A 24,835-nucleotide genomic window follows, 5' to 3' on the forward strand; every position below is an offset into this window, starting at 1 on the left:
TGGTTTCGTTTAGGGTTTCAGCATCTGCAGCATTTTGCAGTAGGTTCCATTCCCAGTCTGTGTTGTGGAAGCTGATCCAGGAAAGAAAGGGAATGGATTCCTTGAGCCTGCTCCTCCATTCAATATCTCACAGCTCCAGCAAACGAGGCTCAATCCTGACCTATGGTTCTATCCGTGTGGAGACTCTCCCCGTGACCATGCGGATTTCCTCCAGGTGCTCTGATATCCTCTCACATCCCAGAGGCACATACGTTGGTAGATTAATTGGTTGCTGTATTTTCCCCCAGTTTGTAGACGAGGGGAAAATTTGGGAGTTGAGGTGAATATCAGGAGAGTAAAATGGGATTAATGGGAATGCGTTGGTTGACGGTCCTAGTGAATTCAATAGGTGGTAGGGCCTGCTTCGATGGTCTGCGGGTCTATGATCACTTTGCCTTCATTCCACTTAAAAACACTCTGGGTGTCCAAATGCAGCCACCCATTCTGGGCTTTGACACAGTGAATCCTGGAAAGAGAATCTCTCTCCAGAAGAGGCTTGAGCTCAGAGACCAGAGTAAAATTGACCTCCCAGTCCTGTATTCCAGGCTGGCACCAAGCAGTGACTGAGAGGGAATGCTCCCAGCTGATTGGTACCAAGGAGTGACTGATAGGGAATGTTTGCAGCTGATTGGCTAGTCACTCAGGATCCCCAAACATTGCAGAATTCTACAAAACCTTGAAAGTCTACGTTGATGCCCTAGAGCGAAATATTCACTCTGTGGATGTGTGAGAGACTGAGAGTGTGACAGAGTGACTGTGAAAGTTTGACTGTAATTGTTACTTAGCTCATTGTCACATACCGATGTTCAATGAAAGATTTAGATATGTTAGACATTGAAGCACATGACTTCTGAACGTAAGTGCATTGAGTAAGCACAAACAGGAAAGCAATAACAGAGTTACTGTTGCAGAGGAAGTATTGCAGGTAGATTTGGAGATCAAGGGTTCACCTTTATTTGAAGAGGTCCATTCAAGAATCTTACAACACCAGGATAGGAGCTGTCCTCGAGCGAGGTGGTGCAAGTTTTGCAGTTTTGTGTCTTTTACCCAGTGGAAGGAGGAAGAAAAGAGAATGACGTCACTGCGGGGTGGGGGGAGGTGTCCCTATGATAGTGAGACTGTGTGAATGTATGGGCAGAGGGTGTCCTTTTGAAGTCTGTATGTGCAAGTGTGTTTGTCCCAGTTTACTCGATTCTTCTCATCACAGCGCACATTTTGAGCCACTTAGCACAACATTGGGAATAAAAGCTGAGGGTTTCTTCAGGTCACACTGAAGAGTCCAGATGCAGAACCACAATCTCAAGGCTGGGGGCCACTGGTTTTAAACCAATGGTACCTCGTCACATCAGGCCTAAACCTATCACCCACTCACAGCTGCCTGGCTTTCACTCACAAAGAATCGCCTCTCTCCTCGGAGAAGGACCCTCCAAGTCAGAATGATATTACAACTATTTATTGACATTTCGTACAGCTTTGTTAAAGTGCCAAGGGCCGATTCACTCTTTCAAACCTAATTAAACAAAATTCTTACAACATGTTGTAACCAGATAAAGATACCAGTGATGTATTTACAAGAATCGCTCAGTCCCGACTGAACACTGCCAGGAATTTTTTTCTTCAAGAGCTTGTATTTAACTTGGAAGAGGTGCATAAGACTGTGTGTTATTCTGGCCCAGCTTAAGTGTAAAATGGTCCCTTGTGCCACTTGCAAAAGAAGACAGAACCCAGCCCCCTCTTGTTGTTTGCTGTCCGCAATCAGCTACCCAAACCAACTTTCCTCCCACCACCCCCACCCCCAAGTCTCACAGGCCATACCTGCGTCTCAACATCTGTCAGTCTGCGTGTGTGCTCGGCAGTCTGGCTCAACAGACTGTTGCTGATCTCCAGCATGGTGGCTGTGTGGTTCTGCACAGCGTTCTGCTGTAGCTGGGCCAGCTCGCTCTTCATGTTATCCTGGATGTAGGTCTCCAACTGGGGAGAGACATTTGAACACCATTAGAGAGTTTAAGTCCTGGCCTACACTGAAGCAGGATCCCCATCTTCCTGATCAAGTTCAGGCCATTACTGGCATCAATCCCATCAATCCACCAATGCTCTATCCGTGCTAGTATCTTTCCGGTAACACCATGGGCTCTTATCTTGTTAAGCAGCCTCATATGTGGCACCTTGTCAAAGTCCTTCTGAAAATCCAGGTACACAGCATCCACCGATTCTCCTTTGTCTATCCTACCTGTTATCTCCTCAAAGAATTCTAACAGACTTGTCAGGCAAGATATTCCCCAAGGAAACCTTGCTGACTTTGGCTTATTTTATGAGAACCAAGAACCGTGAAACCATATCCTTAACAATTGACTCCAATATCTTCTTAACCACTGAGGCAGGCTAACTGGCCTATAATTTCCTTTCTTCTGCCTCCCTCCCTTCTTGAAGAGTGGACGACATTTGCAGTTTTCCCACTTGTCTGCAACCATTCCAGAATCTAGTGATTCTTGAAAGATCATGACTAATACCTCCACAATCTCTTCAGCTACCTCTTTCATAGCCCTGGGGTGTAGTCGACCTGGTCCAGGTGACTTATCTACCTTCAGACTTTACAGTTTCCCAGCACCTTCTCCCTACTAGTAGTAAGTGCACTCACTCCTGCCCCCGACACCCTCCAATTTCCAGCATACTGATGCTGTCTTCCACAGTAAAGACTGATGAAAAACCCTTATTCAGTTCATCCACCATTTCCTTGACCCCCATGACTAACTCTCCGGTGTCATTTTCCAGTAGTCTGATATCTACTCTCACCTCTCTTTTGCCCTTTATAAAGCTTTTGGTATTATTGGCTAGCTCATCTTCGTATTTCATCTTTTCCCCACTTATGGCTTTTTTAGTTGCCTTCTGTTAGTTTTCAAAGTTTCCCAATCCTCTAACTTCCCACTAATTTTTGCTCTATTATATGCTCTCTCTTTGGCTTTTATGTTGTCTTTGACTTCTCTTGTCCACCATGGTTGTGTCATCCTTCCTGCAGAGTACAAAGAGTTGAGCCACAGCTACTTTCCAATGGGCTAGTTATAGATTAAAGTAAAACAAACCCCTATTGTGACCAAATGTGCAAATTTACAGATTTATCAATGGTGTTTTGATCGGTAAGATTTAGGTCTGATCAAATACTAAATAGGCTTAAAAATAAGTCAGGATGTCCAAAGTTTCAAAAGGTGCTTTGCAAATACAGGTGTGGGAAAGAGATTGTTTTGCAGCAACACAAGAAGGTAGGAAAAAGAGTAGGCCATTCAGCTCCTTCAACCTGTCCCGCCATCCAATACAAACTTGGCTGAACTGCCCTAGGGCTCAACTCCTCTTCGGCTCAGTTCCCTGATAAGGTCATTAGAAAATGTAAAGAGTTTCATATCACAGAATAAAATAAACATCATATAAATTAGGAAAAGTTTAGGCAAATAGATGGACTCTAATTGGTTGGGTGAACTTTGACCAAGGGTTCCAACTAAGACTCTATTTTATTGGGGTAGTGTCTTCTTGGGCAGATAGAGAACTGGAACCCTTGCACCTGATATGTACTGAACATGAATGAGAAGCACAAAGGATCAGATGACCCAATCTACATCATCTCACTGAGTCATTGTACCGTAATGAAGAACACATCCAATCAGAAACAATAACTCACACAAGAACCAGATACCTGAACTTGGTCTCAGGTGCCAGCAATTACAGTGCAGAGGGTCAGTCACATCACTGACTTCTTTCAGTATCCTTTATTACACTCTGCTGCTAACTGATCCTTGAAGTTCAGCAAGAGGGTCAATAGCCTGCTGACTATTTATAGGGACTTCGGGTAAGATGGCAGTATGTTCAGACGTAACAGTCTCTCAGCAGCCAACCAAAGGTGTTTTTTGTCTTTTTTAAACATCTTTTTCTAATGATTGCAGGACAATGCCGGACATTAAGAACTTCAGGTAGTGTAGGTGTAGCCATCAGTGAGCTGCTCGTTGGTGGAGGAGCTGGACTTGGTGCAAGCCATGTTATTGTCTGCTACGTGATGGCTTCGGAGCTGGTGCATGAAGGCGCTGTGCAGTCTAACCGCAAGTGATTGCCTTGGGTGTTTCTCTTGCGATCGCAAGACCCTGTTGGACATTGATAATGTAAAATGCTGCAAGTTCGTTTCCCTTGTTTATTGGCAAGACAGACAGCAGGGGGAGCTGTGCAGCCTAGGTGAGGACTGGGCCTCAAGCCACAGGCTTGCCTGTTGCAGTAGTTCAGGAGAGGAGAAGCCAGAGGCAGTGGGGAGTGTTGTGTCTATGGGGGCTAACTCCTCCTGTCGGTGCTGCCCTCTAATATTCGATTGTTGAAATGACAAGCTGAATTGTATGTATGAGTGTATGCATTCATTTGCTGACTGCTGAAAACTGCTTGTCCTTGTCGATAACACCCGTGCACCATCAATTTACAGATATGTCACCTTGGGACCTGGGCTGTAGAAATTGCCTGACTTGCTGAGTTCCTCCAGCATTTTGTGTGTGTTCCTATATATAATGTAAATTTTTTGTTTGAATGTATGTTTACTTGCTAACTGATATGTGCTATATGTGCCTTGTGCTGTGTATGACTGTCGGTACTGCGTTTTGCACCTCAGCCCTGAAGTAACACTGTTTCACTTGGTTGTATTCATGGATATTCATATATGGTTGAATGATAATTAATAGCTTTGGAAGAATCTGTTGCAGTCCATTGAACATCCAAAAATCACAATCAGACAGGAAGAGGACAGCTCCTATTATTTTGTTTTCTTGAAATATCAACTGCGTTTCAGTTGATTGCAAACTCTGAGTCAGAGGGACCAGCCTCAAAAACCTCTGCTGAAACGGGAATAGTGATTCAGCCTGATACTTCAGTCTGGCGCAGAGGGAGCATAGAACCGATAACGGGAAATGCTTTCAACCAAAGACAGAAGAGAGACTGCAGATGCTGGGAATCTGGAGTGACACAAAATGCTGGAAGAACTCAGTGGGTCAAATCTACAGTGGGAAATGAACAGTTGATCTTTTGGGCAGAGCCCCTTCATCGGGCCTAGAAAGAAAAGAGGGCAGAAACCAGAATACAATGGTGGGAGTGGGGAGTAGTATGAGCTGGCAGGCAATTTCATTAATGTTTAGATGCTCTGGGTCTAAATCCTAGAATTCCCTACACAACACCATGGAAGAACCTTGGCTCAATCTGTGATGACACAACAAAAGGTAGGTAGGGGCAAATATTCCAATATAGCTAACAACCTACTCGAGGAGTGACCTGCTACCTGTTGGAGGAATGCAGGTGGTCAAGCATTATCTGTTGGGGGAAAGCAACTGTTGATATTTTGGGTCATCTAGACCTTGATGAGTCCAAATGCAGTGTTTCAACCCAAAATATTAATACTTCCTTTCTTCCCGCAGATGCTGTTTGACATGCTGAGCAGATTATGTGTTGCTCCAGACTTCAGGATCTATAATCTCTTGTGACTCCATCTACCTGAGAAGATATTCCACACTTAGGCCCAGGAACATTGGATTATCCCAGCACAAAGGGAACTGTAGTGGACTAAATCCATTTCTTAAAAGGATCTTCCGGAGTTCCTTTTGTGAAATGCAAGTACCTCCCCTGAAACTCTGGCAGTCTTCCACAGAGAGAACATCAGAACCCTTTTTCCATGAATATTTTCCAGAATAAACAGCCCGGGATTTTTTGGGGGGAAATAAAACAATGGATTCCAAGTGAATCCTGTCACAGTGGGAGCTTGGATTGGAGAACGTGTTCAACATTTCAGTAAGTAGCCAAGTAGCTAAAATCATGTCAAATTGAGTGTGAATTTTAACATGAGTTCTGCACTCATCCAAATCTCAACTACAAGGCACAAGTCTGGAGTGTGATGTAATCCACTCACCTGGATTGATGTAACTCGGCGGCTCTCAAGAAGCTCAACACCATCCAAAGTAAAGCGGCCTACGTAATGATAACCCATCCACCACCATGAAAATCCATTCTCTCCACCACTGGTACACGGAAGCTTAAGTGTCTATCATCTACAAAATACATTACAGACACTCACCTGGGCTATTCTGCTACCATCTCCTGAACGTGCAGCTAACAAGAGGAAAGGGGCAGCGGGTGCAGAGATTCCTCTCCAAGTCATGTACCATCCTGACCTGGAAATACCTGCAGTCTGCCCATTCCTTCATTGTCACTGCTTCTGAATCTTAGCACTCCATTAATATTAATATCATGTTGGAGCTCACAGAAACCAAACATAGAATAGTACAGCACAGTACAGGCCCCTTGGCCCACAATGTTGTGACGACCTTCAAACCCTGCCTTCCATATAAACCCCTGCCTTAGATTCCTCCATATACCTGTCTAGTAGTCTCTTAAATTTCACTAGTGTATCTGCCTCCACCACTGACTCAGGCAGTGCATTCCACACACCAAACACTCTCTGAGTAAAAAACCTTCCTCTAATATCCCCGTTGAACTTCCCACCCCTTACCTTAAAGCCATGTCCTCTTGTATTGAGCAGTGGTGCCCTGGGGAAGAGGCGCTGGCTATCCACTCTATCTATTCCTCTTATTATCTTATACACCTCTATCATGTCTCCTCTCATCCTCCTTCTCTCCAAAGAGTAAAGCCCTAGCTCCCTTAATCTCTGATCATAATGCATACTTTCTAAACCAGGCAGCATCCTGGTAAATCTCCTCTGTACAGCTTTCCAATGCTTCCACATCCTTCCTATAATGAGGTGACCAGAACTGGACACAGTACTCCAAGTGTGGCCTAACCAGAGTTTTATAGAGCTGCATCATTACATCGCGACTCTTAAACTCTATCCCTCGGCTTATGAAAGCTAACACCCCATAAGCTTTCTTAACTACCCTATCCACCTGTGAGGCAACTTCAGGGATCTGTGGACATGTACCCCCAGATCCCTCTGCTCCTCCACATTACCAAGTATCCTGCCATTTACTTTGTACTCTGCCTTGGAGTTTGTCCTTCCAAAGTGTACCACCTCACACTTCTCCGGGCTGAACTCCATCTGCCACTTCTCAGCTCACTCCTGCATCCTATCAATGTCTCTCTGTAATCTTTGACAATCCTCTACTCTATCTACAACACCATCAACCTTTGTGTCGTTTGCAAGCTTGCCAACCCACCCTTCTACCCCCACATCCAGGTCGTTAATAAAAATCACGAAAAGTAGAGGTCCCAGCAGCACTGTGGCAGCACCTTCACCAGAATGGCTGCAGCAGTTTAAGAAGGTGACCCATCTCACCTTCTAAAGATGAATTAGAGATGGGCAATTAATGCTGGCTTTGCCCATATCCCAAATGTAATCATTTATATAGATATTGTGTTCATATCGTAAGTAGTGCACTCACTTGCGTCAAATACGATGTTCTCCAAAGGAGTTGTCTGTTGGTAGGTCAGTTGTGGAGATGGATCGGGGATCCACATAACCAGGATGTCGGGATGGATTCCCTTAGTGGGAAATGCATCTGCGTGATTTTACCTAATGTGGGAGGCTGATGCATGGGCAACCACCCCACGGTCTGTGACAGATCAGGGTCAGGATCTGGAGGTATGGAATGCAAGGTGAGTGGGGACTCCTTGCTACTGTTGTGATGTGTTATTATCTTCCACCAGCTCCACCTTCAAGGCCTTGGTCGTGCATTCATAAAAAATCCTAATTCCAAAGCCTGCAGGAGTTTCTAGTCAATATTTCGGGGGGGGGGGTGTCTAAACTAAAATCACTACCCTGAAGTTTCTATGGGTTTCGAAGTTTCTGTGAACATGTTGAACATTTATTATTCCTTCAGTAACGTATCTCAAGTTCTGGTTGGAAATAGGACCATGATAAGAATAATTATGTCATCTTGCTCTCTGTTCCCAAATCTCAGCCTTGGCTTCTGTTTGTCCTAGGAGAGTTAAGCTGTAAAATCCATTCTATAAAATCACATCTCTGGTATAAATTAACATCAGGATTAATGTATGTCAGCAGAACATTGGCACCAACATTTCAGGGAAAGGAGATACGCAGCCATAACTAATTGTTCATGGGAATGGTCATAAAACTGGCACATAAGCCAGCAGCACACTATGGACCATTAATCCAATTCATATCTGAATTCCCAGGAATCCTAGATTCCATCCAATGCACCCTTCCTGTGTTTTGGACTGTGCATGAAAAGGTCCATTAAACTGATGTGATCAACAGCCAAGTAGCTTGGTGACTTTACATCAAGTCTCTCATCAAATCGTAGCCCACTGATGACTTGACATGGTCCGTTCCTTCTCCCACAGTCCATCTTTTTGCTGAGGCTCCTCCTCCACGATGAGGCACCCACCTCCCCCACCGTCATCAATGAATGAAACAACCCCAGCTTCAGGACTGAGGCAGGACTCAGCATTTGAAACTTTCCCAGCTCGCTGCATGATAAATAATCTGTTTGCCAGCTCAGCGCTTCACCATCAGCAGAGCAGAAGTACAACTGTGGCATGTGAAGGTTACAGGGGGGAGCTGTGGATACACCCGAAGAAAGGAGCACGAGGAGACGATTCATGCCTCGCGTCCGCCCTGTTATTCAGTCTGATCACAGAAGGTGCCTCGGGACCATTTTCATTCACGATCTCCATATCCTCCTCCTCCCAAAGCGTCCCTGACCCTAATCTTGAACACATCAACAATGGAGTGTCTCCAGCTCTCTGTGGTGGACAATGTCATGGTATTCTAACCTCTTGGAGAACATGTCCTCACCTTACCCCTCAACATGAACCCTAACTCCAAGCAACCAGGAAAATCGCCCTCACATCATTCAGCCTGTCAAACCCCTTAAGAATCAAGTGTAGCCTGTCTGTCAGCTCCACGTCACAGGGCCAGATTCATCATTCCAGGTCTGAATGTCATGAGCTTGACAGCTCATGTCCTGCTCTGACATGGGCTACACTGGCCCACTGTTGCTGTACACGTGGACTGCAGTACTGGAGAAAGGACACAGTTCAGAGACAATAACCTCCAGGAAGCAGCACACAACATCACTAGTAAGTTCATCAAGAACCAGGTCACAAGCAAGGCAGCTGTCTCAGTTGAACACAACAAATCTGACGGCAACTGTTTGAGGAAGAGCAGCAGAGTTATCCCACGATCACCATCACAATCACAAACATCTCACAGAGATCTGGAGATCTTGCTCCTTTTACAGCACTGTATCAGCCACTATATTTACAGTCCAGTTGGATACACTGGCCCGGGACCAGCACAATGCAGACTGACCACAATAGTGACACAATCAATTCTGCAGATGCTGGAAATCTTGAGCAAGACGCACATAATGCTAGAGGAACCCAGCAAGACGAGCTGCATCTCTGGATAGAAATGGATAGTCAACTCAATAAAATCAACTGTATATTTGACTCTATAGATTCTGAATGAACTGCTGGGTCCCTCCAGCATTTTTTGAGTGTTGGCCAAAAAAAAAGTAACAGATTGCTAGGGCTTAATTTGCCTGAACTTGCACTGATATCATAAGTATCTGTTTACTTTGTCACGCAAGTTGTATAACTTACGTTAATTTGATTATATAATTTATGTTTGTAATGTGCTGTGCTGACGCTGCAACCATCTTCATGGCATTTATACCTTCAATCATTTTCTCCCCATAACCTTTGAAGTCTTTAATCTCTACAAATTTGTCCTACTCCTTCTTCAATACATTCAGCAACATGGCCTCCACTGCCCTCTCCGGTAAAGAATTCCCAAGGTTCAGCAATAAAGAAATCTCACCCATTACGATTTACAGGAATGACCTTAGACCTAGATCCCAGCAAGGGGAATATCCTCTTTGTATCCAACCTGCCCAGCCCTGTCAGATCCTTATGTTTCAGTGTGGTCAGTTCTCATTCTCCTAGCCACCCCAATGTCTCCTCAGGAACCAGGAACCATCTTGGTGGATCCTATTGCACTTCTCTCTGGGAAGGACTTACTAGGTAAGACCAAAATCACATAGTGAGGTATGACCTCAACAAGGCCCTATGCAAATCCAGTTTCTGACCTTTGTTATTGTAAAGGAAACCTTGTCACTGCTCTTTAGATATTTGACAGTGAATTTAAACTTCTAATCTGCTGTGGCTAATTCATTCATCAATAAGGTCTTATTAAAACCTGTGTCACCTTAGATACCATGAACAGGTTTCCCACTTAACCCTCTGCTAGCAGCTTTGTTTCAGCTGTTCAAATTTACAACGTATTGTACTGGCAATCAACTAATTCAGTGGGACACAAAGGCCACTAAGCTAAGGGATTTATTACATTGATACCATGGAGGTAGACAGCCAAGAGAGAAGAGGATTGTAAGGCTAAAAGGAGTTTTGAAGGAGGAATTCAAAGTCCCAGGGGAATTCCTTTTGAAGTCATTTAAGGGAATCTTGTACCGGTCAAGGGGTATTAATTTAGGCGCCTGTTCACAGCGATGGAGAGAATAGGTGATGGCCTGCAACTGCAATGCAAATCAGTAAAAGCTCCTTCAGAAGAACAAAGGCAGAATGCAGTGATTCACAATCCTCTGACAGGAAACATTTTCTTTCATCTCTGTCATAAGTGGGCAACTCCTTTTTTGAATAATGTTCTCCCCACAAGAGGGAACATCCTCTTCGCCCGCACCCAGTCAAGATCCTATATGTTTCAATCAAGTTCCTTTTCACTCTGCTGAACAAGCCTCATTTGGCCAAACCTTTATCAGAAGATAATCCAGGTATCAGTTCAGTAAATCTTTTAAACGTTCCGCCACATAAACTTTACAATGGAAAAGCTGCAGAAAGTTGTAAACTCAGCTTCACCAGCATCAAGGATGTCTTTAAAAAGTAATGCTTCACGAAGGTGACATCCATCATTAAGGACCCAAATCTCCCAGGATATTCCGTTGGGGGGGGGGGGGAGGTACAGGAGCCTGAAGGCTGATGCTCAACGTTTCACAAACACCTTCTTCCCTTGTGCCATCTGATTTCTGAATGAACAATAAACCCATGAACACCACGAACACCACATCAGCTTTATTTAGTTTGCTCCCTTTTTGTATTACTTAATCAATTTATTTTTTTAATAAACAACACACATCAAAGTTGCTGGTGAACGCAGCAGGCCGGGCAGCATCTCTAGGAAGAGTTACAGTCGACGTTTCAAGCCAAGACCCTTCGTCAGGACTAACTGAAGGAAGAGCTAGTAAGAGATTTGAAAGTGGGAGGGGGAGGGGGAGATCCAAAATGATAGGAGAAGACAGGAGGGGGAAGGATGGAGCCAAGAGCTGGACAGGTGATTGGCAAAGGGGATACGAGAGGATCATGGGACAGGAGGTCCAGGAAGAAAGACAAGGTGGGGGGGGGACCCAGAGGATGGGCAAGGGGTGTAGTCAGAGGGACAGAGGGAGAAAAAGGAGAGTGAGAGAAAGAACGTGTGTATAAAAGTAAGTAACAAATAACTGCGTAAGTTACAAAAGTAAGTAACTACGTCCGGTGTTCCCGATTTGTGCTCTGGATCCATTTTTTTAATATATTCCTAATTGTAATTGTACAGTTTTTAAAAATTATTATGAACTGCAATGTACTGCTGCTGCAAGACAACAAACATCACAACATCCAGGGTTGCAATCTCAGGATTGCTACCTGTGCCACATGCTAATGAGGCTAGAAATAGGAAGATAACGCAGCTAAATACGTGGCTAAGGGGTTGGTGCAGGAGGGAGGGCTTCATGTTTCTGGACAATTGGGCCTTGTTCCAGGGAAGGTGGGACCTGTTCCGATGGGACGGGTTGCAACTGAACTGGAGGGGGGCTAATATCCTTGCGGGAAGGTTTGCTAGTGCTGCTCGGGGGGGGGGGGGTTAAACTAGATTTGCAGGGGGAGGGGAACCAAGTGTTAGAGCAGATAGTGAGGTGGAGAAGGATAAAGGTCATGTGAGAACTGCAAGTATACATGTAGTGCATGGAGTAAAGCTCGATCTAACATATAAAGAGGTTTTGAGGAAAGAGAAGCAGAAAAAATGGTGTAGGTAGTAAGGTAGAAGGTGCTGAAGTGTGTGTACTTCAATGCACGAAGCATCAGGAACAAAGGTGATGAACTGAGAGCTTGGATACATACATGGAATTATGATGTAGTGGCCATTACAGAGACTTGGCTGGCACCAGGGCAGGAATGGATTCTCAATATTCCTGGATTTCAGTGCTTTAAAAGGGATGGGCGGGGGGAGGGAAGGAGGGGTGGCATTACTGGTCAGGGATACTATTACAGCTACAAAAGGGGTGGTTAATGTAGCAGGATCCTCTTTTGAGTCAATATGGGTGGAAGTCAGGAACAGGAAGGGAGCAGTTACTCTATTGGGAGTATTCTATAGGCCCCCTGGTAGCAGCAGGGATACTGAGGAGCAGATTGGGAGACAGGTTTTGGAAAGGTGCAAAAATAACAGGGTTGTTATAATGGGTGACTTTAACTTCCCTAATATTGATTGGCACCTGATTAGTTCCAATGGTTTAGACGGGGCAGAGTTTGTTAAGTGTGTCCAGGACGTATTCTTGTCACAGTATGTTGACAGGCCGACTAGGGGGAATACCATACTAGATCTACTAACAGGTAACGAACCGGGTCTGGTCACAGGTCTCTCAGTGGGTGAGCATCTGGGGGACAGTGACCACCGCTCCCTGGCCTTTAACACTATCATGGAAAAGGGTAGAATCAGAGAGACAGGAAAATTTTTAATTGGGGAAGGGCAAATTATGAGGCTATAAGGCTAGAACTTGTGGGTGTGAATTGGGATGATGTTTTTGCAGGGAAATGTACTATGGACATGTGGTCGATGTTTAGAGATCTCTTGCAGGATGTTAGGGATAAATTTGACCCAGTGAGGAAAATAAAGAATGGCAGGGTGAAGGAACCATGGGTGACAAGTGAGGTGGAAAATCTAGTCAGGTGGAAGAAGGCATCATACATGAGGTTTAGGAAGCAAGGATCAGATGGGTCTATTGAGGAATATAGGTTAGCAAGAAAGGAGCTTAAGAAGGGGCTGAGAAGAGCAAGAAGGGGGCATGAGAAGGCCTTGGCAAGTAGGGTAAAGGAAAACCCCAAGGCATTCTTCAATTACTTGAGGAACAAAAGGATGACAGGAGTGAAGGTAGGACTGATTAGAGATAAAGGTGGGAAGATGTGCCTGGAGGCTGTGGAAGTGAGCAAGGTCCTCAATGAATACTTCTCTTCGGTATTCACCAATGAGAGGGAACTTGATGATGGTGAGGACAATATGAGTGAGGTTGATGTTCTGGAGGATGTTGATATTAAGGGAGAGGAGGGGTTGGAGTTGTTAAAATACATTAGGACGGATAAGTCCCCAGGGCCTGATGGAATATTCCCCAGGCTGCTCCATGAGGCAAGGGAAGAGATTGCTAAGCCTCTAGCTGGGATCTTCATGTCCTCGTTGTCCACAGGAATAGTACCAGAGGGTTGGAGGGAGGCGAATGTTGTCCCCTTGTTCAAAAAGGTAGTAGAGATAGTCTGGGTAATTATAGACCAGTGAGCCTTGCGTCTGTGGTGGGAAAGCTGTTGGAAAAGATTCTTAGAGATAGGATCTATGGGCATTTAGAGAATCATGGTCTGATCAGGGACAGTCAGCATGGCTTTGTGAAGGGCAGATCATGTCTAACAAGCCTGGTAGAGTTCTTTGAGGAGGTGACCAGGCATATAGATGAGAGTAGTGCAGTGGATGTGATCTACATGGATTTTAGGAAGGCGTTTGACAAGGTTCTACATGGTAGGCTTATTCAGAAAATCAGAAGGCATGGGATCCAGGGAAGTTTGGCCAGGTGGATTCAGAATTGGCTTGCCTGCAGAAAGCAGAGGGTCGTGGTGGAGGGAGTACATTCAGATTAGAGGGTTGTGACTAGTGGTGTCTCATAACAGGATTGGTTCTGGGACCTCTACTTTTCGTGATTTTTATTAACTACCGGATGTGGGGATAGAAGGGTGGGTTGGCAAGTTTGCAGATGACACAAAGGTTGGTGGTGTTGTGGATAGTGTAGAGGATTGTCGAAGATTGCAGAGAGACATTGATAGGATGCAGAAGTGGGCTGAGAAGTGGCAGATGGAGTTCAACCCGGAGAAGTGTGAGGTGGTACACTTTGGAAGGACAAACTCCAAGGCAGAGTACAAAGTAAATGGCAGGATACTTGGTAGTGTGGAGGAGCAGAGGGATCTGGGGGTACATGTCCACAGATCCCTGAAAGTTACCTCACAGGTAGATAGGGTAGTTAAGAAAGCTTACGGGGTGTTAGCCTTCATAAGTCGAGGGATAGAGTTTAAGAGTCGTGAGGTAATGATGCAGCTCTATAAAACTCTGGTTAGGCCACACTTGGAGTACTGTGTCCAGTTCTGGTCGCCTCACTATAGGAAGAATGTGGAAGCATTGGAAAGGGTACAGAGGAGATTTATCAGGATGCTTCCTGTTTTAGAGAGTATGCATTATGATCAGAGATTAAGGGAGCTAAGGCTTTACTCTTTGGAGAGAAGGAGGATGAGAGGAGACATGATAGAGGTATACAAGATATTAAGAGGAATAGATACAGTGGACAGCCAGTGCCTCTTCCCAGGGCACCACTGCTCAATACAAGAGGACATGGCTTTAAGGTAAGGGGTGGGAAGTTCAAGGGGGATATTAGAGGAAGGTTTTTTACTCAGAGAGTGGTTGGTGCGTGGAATGCACTGCCAGAGTCAGTGGTGGAGGCAGATACACTAGTGAAATTTAAGAGACTACTAAACAGGTATATGGAAGAATTTAAGGTGGGGGCTTATATGGGAGGCAGGATTTGAGGGTCGGCACAACATTGTGGGCCGAAGGGCCTGTACTGTGCTGTAGTATTCTATGTTCTGTGTTCTATATGCCAGTGATATTAAACTGATTTGTCACATGTACATTGAAACAGAGTGAAATGTGTCACTTGTGTCAAACCAGATCAGCAAAGTCCGTGCTGGGCAGTCCGCAAGTTTTGCCGTACTACCGGTGTTAAAACAACATGCCCACAACTCACTAACCTTAACCCGTACATCTTTGGACTGTGGGAGGAAACTGGAGCAGCTGGGGGAAACCCACGCAGTCATGGGGAGAGCGTACCAACTCCTTACAGACAGCAGAGGGAATCGAACCTTAACTTTACAGTGTTATGCTGACCACAGTGCTACCTTGACGTTACCCCCATCACACACCTTCTGGGAATCCAAGTAGAGGACCCAGTCCGACACAGGTTACTTCTTCAAACGTCTCCAGTAAACACCATTTCCCATTGACAAAATCACGTTGACTTTGCTGATTCTTGAGCAACACACACAGAATGCTGGAGGAACTCAGCAGGTCAGGCAGCGTCTATGGAGGGGAATAAGCAATTGACATTTTGGGTCGAGACCCTGCATCAGGACTGAAAGTGAAGAGGGCAGAGGCCAGAAAAAGAAGGCGGTGAGAGGAGAAGGAGTACAAGCTGGCAGGTAATAGGTGAAACCATGGTAAAGTGGGTGGGTGGGAGAGAGAGGGGATGAAGTAAGAAGCTGGGAGCTGATAGGCTGAAGAGCTTCAATATTTCTGCGCTGTGTTATTGAATCTCTAAATATAGCTCCACTGTTACCCCATGGCAGAGAGGAGGGTAAGAGAAAGAGAAGAAGAAAGAGACAAAATGCCCACTGATCTGCTGCAGATATGTTCCAGTGGAGATGTGCTAGTTGAAGGTGTAATGAATATTACTTCAGGCAAACCATCATTGTTCCATGGCCGCAACTTACTACAGACTGATCTCGATCAGGCCTGGTGGCTTCTGGGAGATACACACACACACACACACGCACACACACACACACGCACACACACACACACACACACGCACACACATTCTCTCAACCATGTGGCTTCCGCTCCGTTTCTGCCATGACATCTGTGGAAAGGTTTACTAAAGAAGGCAATAGTCATCCCCTGGGGAATGTAGATATGAGCTCATTCACTCTCAGGAGAAAATCTGACTCATGGTCGAATAAATCAAACATATCAAGTGTGGCTGAATTCCAGCACCATCAGCGGGCTGGGCTTTGGAATATCTGGTGTATTAGTAACATGAAGATTATTCAGGAAATATAATGCCAACAATATCGCATTTTCTTTGATTAGATCGGGAGGAATTATTGTTGTCTGGAGGGAAGAAATTCCTTGCTACAGGGCCTTCAGAAGAGCACAGTGACTGAATTACATGGGAGACTTTCTAACAGGTGAGCAGGGGCACCTGGAAGTGGTTGAATGCCTGGACTCTGAGGAGTATCAATGGACTACAACCCACTGGGGTTTTCCAAATTCTGCACCAGGGCAGTTGTAGTGTGCCAGCATCAGAAGCCATAACCTGTGGAATAGGCAAACAGGGAACAATGGACGTGCTGCATAGGGCTTACAGAAAGTCCTCTATCAGGTGCTACTCAAGAGGGAAAGCACTGTTGTTGTCCCTAACTGCTCTCCTGATTCCTTCCGTTGAATGTTCAGGAGAACCCTGTTCATACAGAGCTGGTCCAACACATCCTCCTCCTCTCAGTGACATCCTCTGATGCTGAGCTCCTCAAACAAAATAGAATCTCTGTGATTCTCTCTACCTCTCTCATTCCTTCTCCGTCTGCTTGCTTCCCTGCCAATCTGCTTTCACTCCTTTTCAATCTCAAACTTCAAAGTTCAAAGTAAATTTATTATCAAAGTACGTATATGTCATCGTACACTATCCAGAGATTCATTTTCTTCCAGGCATTCATAGTAGAACAACGAAGTGCAAAAGAACCAGTGAAAAACTGCATGCAAACAAGGACTGATAAGCAACCAATGTGCAAAAGAAGACAAACTCCAAATACACACAAAAAAAATCAAACAAGCAAACAAATAAATAGATAACTAAATAAAAATACTGAGACCATGAATTGTTCAATGTCTTCAATGATCAGTCTAGTGTTAAGGTCAGTGAAGTTGTCCACACTGCCTCAGGAACCTAATAGCTGAAGTCATAATTGTTCCTGAACTTGGTAGGGTGGGGCCTAAGACTCCTGTACCTCCTTCCCGATGGCAGCAGTGAGAATCTTACCGACTTTCTCTCATCATTTGTCTATTTCTGCCTCTCTTACCATTTCACTCTTCATTTCCTGTTTTGCTTTCCCACTTTCTTCTTGTTCTATTCCTTTCACCAGCTCATTGATTTAATCTCTGACTCTTTCCACTGTCACTTTGTTCCCTTATCTCTCTACTCTCTCTTTCCATTTGTCCCTCTTGCTCTGTCTCACTTTCTCCCCGTCCCTCATTCGTAGTTTTTGTCCCTTTCTCTGTCTCTCACTTGCTGCACTCATCCCCCTCGGATATGAGAAAGGGAAACCTAGTGCTGAGTCAGGCTGGGAAGAGACAGGAGATAGGTATACTCAAGGGCTCAAATGGCCTCCATGTTGCAAGGAAATATGATAGTATAGAATGCTCCATATTCGTGGAGGAATTTTTAAATTTTATCCCATCTCATATTTAAGACCATAAGACCATAAGACAAAGGAGCAGAAGTCGGCCATTCGGCCCATCGAGTCTGCTCCGCCATTTTATCATGAGCTGATCCAGTCTCCCCTTTAGTCCCACTCCCCCGCCTTCTCACCATAACCTTTGATGCCCTGGTTACTCAGATACCTATCAATCTCTGCCTTAAATACACCCAATGACTTGGCCTCCACTGCTGCCCGTGGCAACAAATTCCATAGATTCACCACCCTCTGATTAAAACAATTTCTTCGCATTTCTGTTCTGAATGGGCGCCCTTCAATCCTTAAGTCATGCCCTCTCATACTAGACTCCCCCATCATGGGAAACAACTTTGCCACATTCATGCCTTTCAACATTCGAAATGTTTCTATGAGGTCTTCCCTCATTCTTCTAAACTCCAAGGAATACAGTCCAAGAGCAGACAAACGTTCCTCATATGTTAACCCTCTCATTCCCGGAATCATTCTAGTGAATCTTCTCTGTACCCTCTCCAACGTCAGCACATCCTTTCTTAAATAAGGAGACCAAAACTGCCCACAGTACTCCAAGTGAGGTCTCACCAGCGCCTTATAGAGCCTCAACATCACATCTTGCTCCTATACTCTAGTCCTCTAGAAATGAATGCTAACATTGCATTCGCCTTCTTCACTACCAACTCAACCTGGAGGTTAACCTTAAGGGTATCCTGTACGAGGATTCCCAAGTCCTGTTGCATCTCAGAACTTTGAATTCTTTCCCCATTTAAATAATAGTCTGCCTGTTTATTTCTTCTGCCAAAGTGCATAACCATACACTTTCCAACATTGTACTTCATTTGCCACTTCTTTGCCCATTCTTCCAATCTATCCAAGTCTCTCTGTTTCCTCAGCACTACCGGACCCTCCACCTATCTTCGTATCGTCAGCAAACTTAGCCACAAAGCCATCTATTCCATAATCCAAATCGTTGATGTACAATGTAAAAAGAAGCGGCCCCAACACTGATCCCTGTGGAACACCACTGGTAACCGGTAGCCAACCAGAATAGGATCCCTTTATTCTCACTCTCTGCTTCCTGCCAATCAGCCAACGCTCTATCCACATATGTAAATTTCCTGTAATTCCATGGGCTTTTATCTTGTTAAGTAGCCTCATGTGTGGCACCTTGTCAAAGGCCTTCTGAAAATCCAAATATACAACATCCACTGCATCTGCCTTGTTTAGCCTACTTGTAATTTCCTCAAAAAATTGTAATAGGTTTGTCAGGCAGGATTTTCCTATAAGGAATCCATGCTGAGTTCTGCCTATCTTGTCATATGCCTCCAGGTACTCTGTAACCTCATCCTTGACAATCGACTCCAACAGCTTCCCAACCACTGATGTCAAGCTGACAGGTCTATGATTTCCTTTTTGCTTCCTTGCTCCCTTCTTAAATAGTGGAGTGACATTTGCAATCTTCCAGTCCTCCGGAACCATGCCAGAATCTATCGACTTTTGAAAGATCATCGCTAATGCCTCTGCAATCTCCACAGCTACTTCCTTCAGAAAATGAGGGTGCATTCCATCTGGTCCGGGAGATTTATCTACCTTTAGACTATTCAGCTTTCAGAGTACTTTCTCTGTCGTAATTGTGACTGCGCACACGTCTCTTCCCTGCCACCCTTGAGTGTCCGGTATGCTGCTGATGTCTTCCTCAGTGAAGACTGATGCAAAATACTCATTCAGTTTCTCCTCCATCTCCTTATCTCCCATTACAATATCTCCAGCATCATTTTCTATCAGTCCTATATCTACTCTCACCTGTCTTTTTCTCTTTATATACTTGAAAAAGCTTTTAGTATCCTCTTTGATATTATTTGCTAGCTTCCTTTCATAGTTAATCTTTTTCCTCTTAATGACCTTCTTAGTTTCCTTTTGTAAGGTTTTAAAAACTTCCCAATCCTCTGTCTTCCCACTAATTTTTGCTTCCTTGTATGCCCTCTCCTTTGTTTTAACTTTGGCTTTGACTTCTGTTGTCAAGGAAGGATGGTGGCAGCCTTCTTCCATTCGAAAATTTCTTCTTTTTTGGAATATACCTGACTTGCACATTCCTCATTTCTCACATAAACTCCAGCCACTGCTGCTCTGCCGTCTTTCCCACCAGTGTCCGTTTCCAGTCAACTTTGGCCAGTTCCTCTCTCATGCCACTGTAATTTCCTTTACTCCACTGAAATACCGACACATCAGATTTCAGCTTCTCTTTTTCAAATTTCACAGTGAACTCAATCATGTTATGATCACTGCCTCCTAAGGGTTCCTTCACCTCAATCTCTCTAATCACCTCCGCTTCATCACACAATACCCAGTCCAGTACAGCCGATCCCCTAGTGGGCTCAACAACAAGCTGTTCTAAAAAGCCATCTCGCAGACGTTCTACAAATTCTCTCTCTTGAGATCTAGTGCCAACCTGATTTTCCAATCCACTCGCATGTTAAAATCCCCCGCAATTATCATAACACTGCCCTTCTGATAAGCCTTTTCTATTTCCTGTTGTAATTTGTAGTCCACAACACTGCAGCTGTTTGGAGGCCTATAAATAACTGCCATCAGGGTCCTTTTACCCCTGTGATTTCTTAGTTTCCGGTCCTATATCACCTCTTTCTAATGATTTAATATCATTTCTTACCAATAAAGCCAGGCCTCCCCCTCTGCCTACCTTCCTATCCTTCTGATACACCGTGTATCCTTGGACGTTCAGCTCCCGGAGACATGCATCCTTTAGCCAGGTCTCAGTGATGGTCACAATATCATACCTGCCAATCTGTAGCTGTACAACAAGATCATCCACCTTATTTCTCATGCTGTGTGCATTTAAGTATAACACCTTAAGACCAGTATTTGGTACTTTTCGCTTTGTTTTCACTGCAACTTTATTGCACTGCAACTTATCCCAAGGGCTACAAATTGGCCCCATCACCTGCCTGTCTTTCCTGACATCTTTACTGCTCACAATCTTAGTTTTATTTCTGGTTTTCCCTTCCTCCGCTCTATCATTTCAGTTCCAATCCCCCTGCCAAATTAGTTTAAACCCTCCCTAACAGCTCTACTAAACCTTCCCGCCAGGATGTTGGTCCCCTTCGGGTTCAGGTGTAACCTGTCCATTTTGAACAGGTCATACTTCCCCCAGAAGAGATCCCAATTATCCAAGAATTTGAGCCCAATGAGCTGTAAAATCAGGAATTCTTCATAAAAATTGGAGAAACCAGTTGGGATATTTCTGAATGTTCACTTCAGGTATGTTACAGCAACATTCAATAGTAGTTCAATCAAAGCAACTAACTGGTCAGTGTGAGCACCAGCTTCCCAATAGCTGACTGTTGTTCAGACCTTTGCTTATTGATCCATTCAAGCAAGTTCAAATCATTTGGAAAATACTGTAAACAGTACTGGCCAATAAAAGGCACTCAGCCACCAAACATGTCCACAAAACCTGACAGCATAAATGGCAGTGAGTCTTCACTACTCAATGAGCTCAATGCCTTTTATGCATGCTTTGAAAGGGAGAACACCACTACATCTGTGTGAATCCCCACGCAATATAGCAACCCCCTTGTGACCTCTGCCTCAGAGGCCAACATCAAAGAAATTCCTTCAAGAGGGTGAAACCTCATGTTGGGGCCCAATGATGTACCTGGCCAGGTACTGAAAACCTGCAGTAGGACAGGGAGATCTGGGAATACGGATCCACGGTTCTTTGAAAGTGATGTCACAGGTAGCCAGGGTTGCAAAGAGAGCTTTTGGCACCTTGGCCTTCATAAATCGGAGCACTGAGTACAGGAGTTAGGATGCTATGTTGAAGTTGTAAAAGACATTGGTGAGGCCTAACTGGAGTATCGTGTCAAGTCCTGGTCACCTACCGGCAGGAAAGATGTCAATAAGACTGAAAGAGTACAGAGAAAATTTACAAGGCTGTTGCCAGGACTTGAGGTCCTGAGTTATAGGTGAAACCCCCTGGTTTCCTTGGCTGCATAAGTCTAGGGAAGACTCTCTCCGGACGCCTAAACATTGAACCAGGGCATTACATAGGGAAAGATTGAATAGGTTTGGACTTTAAAGATTCTCTGTATGAGGTGAGATCTTATAGAGGTATACAAAATTATGAGGGATATAGATAAGGTAAATGCATGCAGGCATTTTCCACATTGGTGGGTGAGACTAGAATTAGGTCATAGGTTAAGGGTGAAAGGAGAAATATTTAAGGGGAATGAGAGGGAAGCTTCACTCAGAGGATGGTACGAGTGTGGAATGAGCTGCCAGTGGAGGTGGCAAATGCAGGCTTGATTGCAACATTTAGGAGACCTTTGGGTAATTAGGTGGATGAGAGGGGTATGGACAGCTATGGTCCATGTACGATCAATGGAATGAGGCAGATTAACAGTTCAGCATGGACTGGATGGGCTGAAGGGCCTGTTACTGTGCTGTAGTGCTCTATGACTCGATGACCAGCTGGCTAGAGTGTTCAAGGACATCCTCAAACTTTCACAGCTGCAGTCAGAGGTTTCCACCTGCTTCAAAAGTGCAGCAGCCATACAGGTGCCCAGGGAGAGAAGGGTGAGTCGTCTCAGCAGCTACTGTGAGCTAGCACTCACATCTACCATAGTGGAGTATTTGGAGAGATTGCTTATGGCTAGAACTAACGCCAGCTTAAGCAAAGATCTGGACTTACTGCAGCTCTCCTACCACAACAACAGACCTACAGCGGACGCAATATTACTGGCTCTCTTTTCTGCTTTGCAACATCTAGACAACAGGGAAACATATGCCAGGCTGCAGTTTATCGATGACTGCTTGGTGTTCAATATAATCGCCCCTCAGTATCAATCACCGAACTTCTAAACCTGGGCCTCGGTACCTCCCTAACTAACTGGACCTTCCACTTCCTCAACAGGAGACCACAGTCTTGGTGATAACATCTCATCATAGACTATTAACATTGGCACATCTCAAAGACGAGATTAGCCCACTGCTCTACTGTCTCTACACTCATGACTGCATGGCTAAGCACAGCTCCAACACTATTTATAAATTCAGAGATGATACCACTGTTGGCACACTCTCAGATGGCAGCGAAGAGGCGTGGAGGAGTGAGATAGATAGGCTGGTTGAGTGATGTCACAACAACCACCTCAAAGCCAGCAGGAACTTGATTGAGGATTCAGGAAGGGGAAGTTGGGAAAACACGGTCCAGTCCTCGTTGAGTGCTCAGTTGTGGAAAGGTGAGCCAATTCAAGTTTCTGGGTGTCGACATCTCGGAGGATCTAGCCAGGCCCGACACATTGATGCAGTCAGGAAGAAGGCACACCAGCAGCTCTATTAGGTGGTTGTGGTGATTTGGTATGTCACCAAATATCCTTGCAATTTTCTATAGACGTACAGTATAGAGCATGCTGACCAGTTATATCATAGCAGGGCATGGAAGCTCCAGTGCAAAGGATTGCTAGAGGCTGCAGAGGACTGTAGAGTCTGCCGGCTCCCTCATAGCACAACTTTCCCTGCCACCGAGGACATCTTCAAGAGGGTGGCGCCATCTGTCGCTAAAGACTTTCACCATCTTGCGAGGACATGCCCTCTCCTTGTTCCTACAAGGTACAGGAGCCTGAAGGCCCACATGCAACGATTCAGGAACTGCTACTTACCCTCCGCCGTCAGATTTATGAAAAGTCCATGAACCCACGATCACTACCACATTATTCCCCTGGTCTTGCACTGTTTGTTTAATCATAGCAATTTTATGTCTTTGCACTCTACTGCTGCCAAAAAGCAACAAACTTCGCAGCAGATAAGACTGTGATACTAAACCTAATCCTGAGACTGGTTGGCCTTCTGAGGTACTCCAGAAGACTGGGGAGCCCATCGCTTAACCCTGTCCCTGGCTTCAGGCACCAACTCCAGGATCATCTTCTTCCAGCTCTGTTCACTCTCCCTGCACCAGACTGCACCCAAGACAGGTAGATCAACTCCATTCATCCACTGAAGGGAACTGGTGCAGAGGAAGAAAGGTCAGCTTCTTGTCTTCCATTTCTTTGAGATGTAGTAGCAGTGACATCATTTGAGTTGAGTATGATGTTCTCCTAAGGGGTTGTTTACTGGAGGGTCCTCAGGTGGTTGAAGAGGCTGATCTGGGATTTTATGGTGGATTCCCTTAATGGAGGTCGCCTGTGTGTAAGATAAATATAGCTCACTTTAGACAACATCAAGCAATGAACTAAATTTGAATTGATTTTAAATTATGATTATATTTATTAGGTACATTCACCTAATCGATATAATTCTTAATTTGATTCAATTCAAATCTAGTTCATTATTTTATGTTGTCTAATATTAAAGATAAATACACAGAGATTTCTTAGTAACTTTTTGAAGATTTTAAAAAATATAATTGTAGAATATTTTAAGCTGTTGCTGTATGTCACTGACATCCACTGATGTGCAATGCCTGGTAATGTCGGTATTAACCCTGGGCCAGAGCTCCTGTGACTGTGTGGCTTTTCAGAGGGAGGTTACATTTGCAGCAGAAAACTCACCGCGCTGGGCCTCGCCACAGAGGCCAGCTGTGGGTTCATGTTACTGCAGTATATCGGGGGGTGGGGGCACGTGCAGGGGCAGTCAACACTGAATCACAACATCTTATAAACAATATCCCCTCTCATTTGTAATGACCAATGTGCGCAAAAATCTTGTGCTGTGCAATTTCTTGCCCAGTGACAACAACATGTGTGCACTGAATTTTATATATAGAGGTATTCATTTGAACAGCTAGCAAAGCACTGTCAATAAGAACTTTGATCTCCTCTGAGTTTGATTGTTTTTGCTCTTGTTCATCTGCGCTCTCATAAGACATACGTAGCAGGCCTGTGGTGGGTAATGAAGAATTTTCCCGCCAGAGCTTTTGCACACCATCCACGTGTGATTTGCTTGCTACATGATGCTTTAAAAAGTTGTTTTCAAACGTCACTCCATTTCTTCCCACTTGCAAATTCTCCAGCAACTTTTGCATCATGACAATACATGCAGGTAGCACCATTTTACTGTATTGCACCCAAGTATTTCTCAAAGCTGTACGTTCCTGACCTCATGTGCTTTCGGTGTAGCAGTTTCTACGGTTTCATTAACCCATTCACTTTAAATGAATGAGCAGATCTTTGTGTTTCATGCTCTTTACTTCTTTGGAATTCAAGACAATGAATCA

The 24,835-nt window shown here is 44.7% G+C and overlaps 1 protein-coding gene across 1 annotated transcript in view; it reads right to left on the bottom strand.

The window, feature by feature from the left end:
- Positions 1–24,835, bottom strand: part of LOC140204146 (angiopoietin-1-like) — a 183,895-nt gene that overhangs the window by 37,623 nt on the left and 121,437 nt on the right. Inside the window, exon 2 of the mRNA XM_072270603.1 lies at positions 1,855–2,010. Coding sequence (XP_072126704.1) covers positions 1,855–2,010 — 156 coding nt within the window. The remainder of the gene's footprint in view (positions 1–1,854; positions 2,011–24,835) is intronic.

This window comes from Mobula birostris, chromosome 1 (genome assembly GCF_030028105.1).
Source record: "Mobula birostris isolate sMobBir1 chromosome 1, sMobBir1.hap1, whole genome shotgun sequence".
Classification (NCBI taxonomy): Eukaryota; Metazoa; Chordata; class Chondrichthyes; order Myliobatiformes; family Myliobatidae; genus Mobula; species Mobula birostris.